General features: G+C 34.8%; 2 protein-coding genes across 7 annotated transcripts; one reads left to right on the forward strand and one right to left on the reverse strand.

The window, feature by feature from the left end:
* Nucleotides 74–2,495, forward strand: LOC107638786 (coatomer subunit zeta-2). Its single transcript, XM_016342174.2, has 6 exons — nucleotides 74–245; nucleotides 884–1,043; nucleotides 1,270–1,417; nucleotides 1,539–1,616; nucleotides 1,980–2,064; nucleotides 2,158–2,495. The coding sequence occupies exons 1-6, from the start codon at nucleotides 228–230 to the stop codon at nucleotides 2,215–2,217; spliced, it is 549 nt and encodes a 182-aa protein (XP_016197660.1). The 5' UTR covers nucleotides 74–227; the 3' UTR covers nucleotides 2,218–2,495.
* LOC107638787 lies at nucleotides 2,881–7,640 on the reverse strand. Of its 6 annotated transcripts, XM_021120682.1 has the most exons (10): nucleotides 7,382–7,552; nucleotides 7,241–7,277; nucleotides 7,042–7,101; nucleotides 5,804–6,692; nucleotides 5,051–5,239; nucleotides 4,816–4,907; nucleotides 4,348–4,407; nucleotides 4,176–4,245; nucleotides 3,865–4,068; nucleotides 2,881–3,741 (listed from the first exon to the last, which is right to left on the reverse strand). In XM_021120682.1, exons 4-10 carry the CDS (start codon nucleotides 6,506–6,508, stop codon nucleotides 3,349–3,351), a joined length of 1,713 nt encoding a protein of 570 aa, XP_020976341.1. In that variant the 5' UTR covers nucleotides 6,509–6,692; nucleotides 7,042–7,101; nucleotides 7,241–7,277; nucleotides 7,382–7,552; the 3' UTR covers nucleotides 2,881–3,348. The 6 variants fall into 6 exon arrangements, with proteins under 6 accessions (XP_020976341.1, XP_020976338.1, XP_020976337.1 ...); XM_021120679.1 differs by lacking the exons at nucleotides 7,042–7,101; nucleotides 7,382–7,552 and adding an exon at nucleotides 7,568–7,640; XM_021120678.1 differs by lacking the exon at nucleotides 7,042–7,101.

Here is a 7,809-nt window from a genome sequence, read left to right on the forward strand (position 1 = left end):
CTTGCAAAATTTTCATTTTTTAATTTTATTTATTTTGGCACAATTAATTAGTATTATTACAATATATTACTATTGGAGTGTTAGAAAAAGTTGAAACTTGAAAGAAACGAAGGAAGCTGAGAAGAACGAGAGGAAACTACAGTTGACACTAACACACCTCAACGAAGAATACAAAGCTCCGTCTTTTCTTCTCTCTCTCTCTCTCTCTCTTCACCTACCATTCAACCATGTCTGCTCCTTACTCTGTAATCTCTCTCCCTCTCAACTCAATTCGATTTCAATTCAGTTTAATTTCAGTTTTTTTCCCCTTGGTAGCAATTCAGATCTCATCGCTTGCATTTTGCATGAATTCCATTTGCTTCCATTGTTCTCTGTCTCGCTTCACATTCTGATCACAATTACACACATCTAATTTCACCTACAATTAGATTCATTTTTCATCTTACAATCCGCGAGAAATCGTTTTTTATGTTGGTGTTCTTGCTGTGTGTGTGTATGGGGAGAACGGGGATGGGGGTGTTTTAATTTTGATTTCGTTCTATTAGCTGCATATTTTTTTTTTTTCATTTTTTGGGAAGTTTTATTGCTTGCATTGTAAGTGATGTTCATCGTGCTTCTGCTCCATGATGTTATCAAAGCATGAAAGATTATACGATTTATCTTAGACTCAAGAACCTTGTCAATTTGGTCTCCAAAAGAAAAAAAAAACATAGATTTAATTTATAGTTTGGATCAGGTGTTTTCGGCTCCTTGAAAGCAAAGTTCTAGGTTCTGATTATAAAGAAAACAAAAACAACTATGAATGCTGTAAAATTTGAGATGGTTATTTTCTTCTGTAAGGGAAGTTCTGAATTCTGGTTCTGTAATGTGTGCTCTTTGTTAGGAGGCCTGCCCTTCTGTGAAGAACATCCTTCTTCTGGATTCCGATGGGAAGCGTGTAGCGGTCAAATATTTCTCAGATGACTGGCCAACAAATGCTGCAAAGGAAGCTTTCGAGAGAGTTGTATTCACCAAGACTCAGAAGACCAATGCTCGCACTGAGGGTGAGTGATTGATTCCTTCACAAGAATCGCGGCATTTCTTTAATGTTCTGGGGTATCACAAATGATTTTGTCATATACCATATTCTAGGATCAATAACCTTTCATGTTTTGTTAAAATCTTCCTGTGATTCGAAACGGATTTCTAATTGCTACTCTGTATGTGACATCATTTTCTAGATGTATTGAACTCACTTTTGTTTTCATTATTGGTTTTCCCATTTGACAGCTGAGATAGCAATGTTCGAGAATTACATTGTTGTTTACAAATTTGTTCAAGACCTTCACTTCTTTGTTACTGGAGGAGATGACGAAAATGAGCTTATCTTAGCCACAGTCCTTACAGCTTTTTTTGATTCCGTTGGCACTCTGCTCAGGTTGCTTTCTTATACTTAAATAGTAATCTATCATGTACATACACGCCTAACGGCACTAGAGATTATCATTATTTGCATACCAGTCCTTGATTTTACTGGGTTTCCTCCTTTTCTCCTTCAGAGGCAATGTGGACAAGAGGGAAGCACTTGAAAACTTGGATCTCATCCTATTGTGCATTGATGAAATTGTGGATGGCGGGTAGGCTTGCGTTTTCCATGATAGTTATATCTTTTCGATTGTTTGTTGTTAAGATTTCCCTTCCAAACTACAGACTAAAAGTGCCATATGATACCAGAGAGTAAAATTCTCATATGCAGTTAATAATTGCAATGGTGATTCCTTTAGTCATAAATTCGAAAACCATATTTCAAGTGTTATCCTGCTAGGAAGGAACATAAATACCACAATTTGGAACTTGCATAGTTTGTCATGATACTTTTCAATTCTATACACTAATAGTTTGTCATGTACTCATGTATTGAGCTTATATTAATTTTATATACCACTAGATTTAAGTGCTAAATATGATTCACTCAATTGTTGTGTTAATGACTTGTGCAGCATCATTCTTGAGACTGATCCAAATGTTATTGCTGGGAAAGTTGCAAGTAATAGTATAGATTCTGCTGCTCCTCTGTCTGAACAGGTACCATTCACATTTCATTTTACTACCAGAATAGAATATTGATCATTGAAATGAAATTCAATCTTTATTTAACTGATATTCATTCTGTTGCAGACACTAACTCAAGCATTTGCCACAGCAAGGGAGCATTTTACAAGATCCCTACTTAAATGATCCATATGGTTTTTCGCAATGGAGGAAACATGTCTGTTGGTCTCTTAGAAACGTTTATAAGAATCTCACTTGTTATTGTATTCTGAACCTGGATGATGATGACGCTTCAGCTGTGAAAAGTTACTTTTGCATGAGAATATAGTTCTATTTTTTTTTTCTTCTTCTTTTTAAACACTTATATTCATGTGACATTTGTTTATTTACCTACCCATTACATCTATGAAAGGACATTTCATATAACCAGCTCTACTTGCTGGAACAAGTTCTTCTTGTTGGCATATTTTTGTGAATATCTCGTTTAAATGAATTTTGTAGTTTATACTAGTTCTAACTCATTAGAGTTGGTTATATTTGGTAGTAAAAAGTTTTATAGATATACTTTATGTATGTAGTTTTTCTAATTTACTCTTCATTCTAATTATTTTTTATTCCCATAGTGATTGAATAAAATTTTCATAATAAGGATAATTTGAAAATAAAATATAATTGATGAGTAGCATTATCGACAAAGAAGTAACAATCTATAAACATTTTTATCCCTTTTTTTTCCCAAACATAAAAAGTTGCTAGATAAAAAAGTTTGGCGTTTAAGTTAGATCTTACGATGACAATAATGACATAGTAAAACTATATTTTTTAACGTGCTAATAACAAGTGCAAAAATGCTAATTTGCTATGGGTCATTTTTATTTGACTAATTGGAAAGTATAAATTTTCACTAGTATCGTATTTTTCACTTCCCTTCACTGTTTGATAACAGAAACTTTCTACATATCCGCTTAACTACATCTTCAATGAAAGAAAACAACAACAAAAAAGATAATCATTGTTCTCCAGAAAGATAAAAAATTGATCTATATGGAAATTTTATTTATCTGGTTTTTATGAATAGTATTATACTCTTGGAAGAATCTCAACCTTTTGAGAATAATGTGGCAGTGACAGTGACAGTATTTCCTTAAATAGTCATCAACTAATCACATATTTCTCATCCTGCCATAGTTTCTGATTAGAGCTCAAGAACTGCTTTTTCAACTCATGCCTTTTCAACTTCAGACTTGGAAAAACTTGTCGCCTCCAAAGTCTAAATTGTTGTAATGTCAAAACATGCTTGAGCAATCATATTATCTTCTATCGTATGAGAAGAGAGTCCGGATCAATATGTAAACCTTCGCTGGAAGTAGGAGGCAAGTTATTCCGGGACACATTTCTGTTTCCCCGGACTTGCGCATGAGTCTCTGCTTCGTGTTGAAACATCTTCACTAATGTTTGAAGCTCAAGCATCCTAACCTCAACCTGGCCCTCATTAATAGGTTTCTTCAGGCCAAGGTACGCCAAGCCAGCCGCAATCAGCACCGCTGTTAAAAGGATAAGGACGGCCGCGAAGACACCAAATGCATATGGCGTGTTTTCTCCCCCAGGCATTCCATCAACATTGATCCCAAATAACCCTGTAACGATGGTAAGGACAACACCGACACCACCAAATACAGCTAAATTATGGGTCACCCGAAGGCTTCTATCCTGGATAGATATGAGGATTAAAAAAATCATCATATCAAAGATGTGGAAAATTGTGCAAAAATGTTACTAGGCAGTGCTTGAGAGTTAGAAGCATCCTAAATGAAAGCTCAGAGGTGTTGGTACCTGCAGCCAAGCTCGCACATTGCTCTGCATAACATCTTGAATGGTAAACAAGCGTCCACGGACTGCTTCTTGCTCCTCAATCATTTCCCTTGTACTCTTTTTAATTTCTTCTAATAAGCTTTTCGCTGTGTTTCCTTTCAAATGTTGGAGAAGCTCAAAGACAATCTCATCTCTTGCATGGAGTGACCACTTCACTCTGATAACCTGCATGGAACACAGTAGTCAGAGGGTTCTTCAGACTATAACTGTCAAATCATAAAATCATTTGAGTCCTCTAATGACGTAACTAGGCTAAGTGAGAATCGGCATACCTGTCTTGATAACCTTCTGATTTCTTGATTTAAAATTACGCTAAAAAGATTTAAATCTTCATAGTTTCTCCTAGCCAAAGGAAAAAATAAAAAAATAAAAAATAAAAAATAAAATAAACAACTTAGTGTAAAGACAAGTTGTGGAACTGAAACAAACTTTTAGTATTAGTACTTGTTCATAAACTTCAGTTCAATCTCATCTGCTGCCCCAAATATAGATTTACGGAATAACCTGAAAAACTAAACAAGAAAAGTTAAACAGAATTACATGAGTTGAAGATTATATAAAATGCAGTAATAGAAAAATAACTGCATTAGATTATGCCCACATAAGCAGAAGTTCACAAGTTAAACATTGAGACAAAGAAACTATATACAAAAGAGAAAGGTGAACAAGGATGGCTTTACTGATTAGATGCTAAACATGGACTACTTTATCTGTTCTTTTACTAAGTTATGATGGCATAGGTTTAATATTTAAAGTAAATGAGGAAAACTTATGTTGAAGATCTCATAGTAAAGGCTAGAAAGATAGAATGCATGACACCAACACAGTATTGCTTCATATGTGCAAATCAATTATGTTCTGCAACAAATATAAAAATAAAATAAAATAATAATTCAAAGAAAGTTCTGTTACCTATCATCCCACCGAGAAAGACGGCATGCAAGATGTGCTATAATGTCATGCGCTGTTCTTGGCATGTTATATCCTCCAGCAGAAAGAAGCTCCTAACCAAAGTGCAGCACTGAGTGAATTACATATTTCCAAAATAATGCATACAATGAACCAGTAATTTATCCCTTTGATTAAATAAGAAATGTTATTAACATGGGAGAGAAGCACAGTGAAGGAAAATTCTAGCAAGAATAACCTGAACTTCTGTGATACCGAGAACGTTTATCCGGGACACTGATCCTTTTATATGCATTGCAGTTAATAGGAACTTTTGTGCTTGCCAAGATCTAACGACAACTGGAATGTCATCTTCTTCATTAAAAGGATCACCTGCCGATTGGCCCAATAGCTCAAATAAAAGCCCTCCTGCAACTCTGACTGGGACCTATAGAGAAGAGTAAATTCTAATCAAACATTGAGTTAAACGCTAGTCCAGGACTTAATTTTAGAGAGAAACATGCATTTTGTCAATTTGCTGTAAATGTTATATTATATACGATGAAAGGGTTCCTGATTTACTCTCTACCTCGGTTAATCTCTAACATAATGTAAAGTAAAGAAATTCAAGATATAAGATTTCATTTCAAATCATATTGAACTATATGCAAAAGGAAACGACTTACTTTTTGGGAAGAAAAGTAACCTTTTTGAAGATCATGTCATGCAACTTTCATATACCAAATACTTGTTTTCAGTTGTAGAACTTTTCTAGTCATGCTTTATTTTTGTATACAGTAGTAATATATAGATATATCTCAACAACATGTAGATTTTCACAAAAGGATACTAAAATCACATCCTATTTGTTCAGTCAATGGCACATTTTGAACATTTTGTATATACACAACCTCGTATGCCCTTGGTATAATAGTGCATGTAATTCAAGAGAAGGTTACCAGTAATTACACCATTACTGCTAGCAGCTATGAATGCTGAAAATGCATCGTACCTCATAGAAAAGGTGTTTCATCTTCTCACTTATTAGTTTACTTTCATCTCTCAAAGCTAAACTAACAGCAGGGTGTAGCCATTTAGCATTAATGAGCCAAGCCTCAACATTGGGATGACCTGCACAAACATGGCACCACCATATAGGCCCAGCTGGGTACTCCCAATAAGGAGCTGCCAAATCTGCTACAGTTACTTCATCTTCTTGATCCTCGATTTCAATTTGATGATAACCCCAGTCTGCATCAACCTGAACTGTTTGAATAAGTTGCAGAATTCTTTTCCATCCAATTGGTACCCAATGACCACCCTCGTATTTTCCTGCAGCATTAAATTGGCCACCCTGAGAAACCTGGCTCTCTTTGTCATCATCGGAGGCACCAAGCGAACTGTCCCTCAAGGAATTTACAGATGAATGATGTGAGAGATTATCTTTATCTGGCCTGCCAGAAGCAGCATGTGTTAAACCTTCTGAAGAGCTGGACCTCTTGCACTGATGAACATCCAAATTTAGTTTGTCTGAGATCTTCAATGGGGACCTATGTTTAATTGGTTTTTTTCGTCCTTGAACAAATTCGAAAGCACAAATAAGCCCATCTGTCCAAAGGTTATTTCCAGGGTTGGATTCTCCAGTATTATAGGTGCTATTGCTTTCTGATTTTTGATGTTTTACTGAGGAACGTGGTTGGTCTTTCATGTAACTCATTTTCTCAGCTCTTCATGAAGCTAATGTAGCGAATTTACAATAGACCTTTACTTGAAAACCACTCTTATATGAGCAAACTTCTACACAAAACATGCTGTTTGAAAAGCTTTTGATTTCAACCATGGGTTCGACAACCAACAGCAACCCCACTGATTATTTACAAATCAATGCTGCAATCCTCAAACTGAAGGGAAAGGTGTTAGTTTTAAATATAGCACAATCGGATATTCTAAAATCAAAGAAAGATTGAGCAATTAACTATCTTAGAGAACTATCAAACAGAATTTATTGGCGAAAGCACAAGAATAAACAGAACTTCAAGGCTCCAGCTTAGATAATAGTACATTAGATTAGGTTAGGTGTATACTTTTTAAGTTAGATTCCGGCATATCAAACTACATTATCTCTGTTGATACTGCATAGTGTATTTATTGATCAGAATTCAAATCATCTCTTAATTCCACCAGAAAGGCATAACCATAACCATTTATTTTAACTAGTAATGCTATTGCTTGACCAATGAATCAATCAACCTATTCATCCAACAACTGTTTCTCGTTCGTTCTTCTAAAGTCGCACCAATTCAAATCATGCTTCAAAAAATAGAAACAAAACAACAAATTGGCAACTAGAAGACAAGGAATTAACAATCTAATAAACAATAAAGAAAAACGAAAACAAAAAATTATATATAAAAAATATAAAAAAATAAGAAATGGAAACGGAACGTACCAAGGAGGTAGATGAAAGTGCGAAGTGGCTCCGAATCCTGAAAGGAAAGTGAGCTTAAGAATATAGTTGATTGATATGAAAGCAAAGAAACGCGCACCTTGCGCACGTAAAGGGAGAATGATGTTTAAGTTGCTAACGTACGCCATATGCACATTGTAATTTGGAGGGTGCCATGCGCAATGACCATATTCTGTTCCACTCTTTATGGGGATTTGATTAATTTGATATGTGATTATGGATATGAATTACGTTAATGCATAAACTTTAAAGCTAGATTCATCGAAGCAGCTACGAATTAGTAATTTTATTTCATTTGCAGATTCATACCCTAACAAACAACCAACAACTTGGTCCAGGATGTTCCATGATTCCATCATCCATGGATGATAGGAGTTGCACCAATCTGTATTTTCAGCAATTTACACTTTACAGGGATTTTTATTATAATTTAATTTCGGGATCCCTTAATAATTTGTTCGAAAGACCATGAGTTCCCTAATAAAAAAAAATATATCTTTTTTTAATATTTAATTTTGTAAAATTGATTATTTTTTTTTAATGATTTTTTC

The sequence above is a fragment of the Arachis ipaensis genome, chromosome B04, assembly GCF_000816755.2.
Source record: "Arachis ipaensis cultivar K30076 chromosome B04, Araip1.1, whole genome shotgun sequence".
Lineage (NCBI taxonomy): Eukaryota > Viridiplantae > Streptophyta > Magnoliopsida > Fabales > Fabaceae > Arachis > Arachis ipaensis.

Excerpts from the sequence above, each read along its gene's own strand:
- LOC107638787 (XM_021120679.1), bottom strand. The coding sequence starts at position 6,508 with ATGAGTTACATGAAAGACCAACCACGTTCCTCAGTAAAACATCAAAAA. Across the intron at positions 4,908-5,050 it reads TCGGTATCACAGAAGTTCAG|GAGCTTCTTTCTGCTGGAGG; the intron begins GTTATTCTTGCT and ends CACTTTGGTTAG. Across the intron at positions 4,408-4,815 it reads CTTTCTCGGTGGGATGATAG|GTTATTCCGTAAATCTATAT; the intron begins GTAACAGAACTT and ends TTAGTTTTTCAG.
- LOC107638786 (XM_016342174.2), top strand. Across the intron at positions 1,044-1,269 it reads GACCAATGCTCGCACTGAGG|CTGAGATAGCAATGTTCGAG; the intron begins GTGAGTGATTGA and ends CCCATTTGACAG. Across the intron at positions 1,617-1,979 it reads GATGAAATTGTGGATGGCGG|CATCATTCTTGAGACTGATC; the intron begins GTAGGCTTGCGT and ends TGACTTGTGCAG.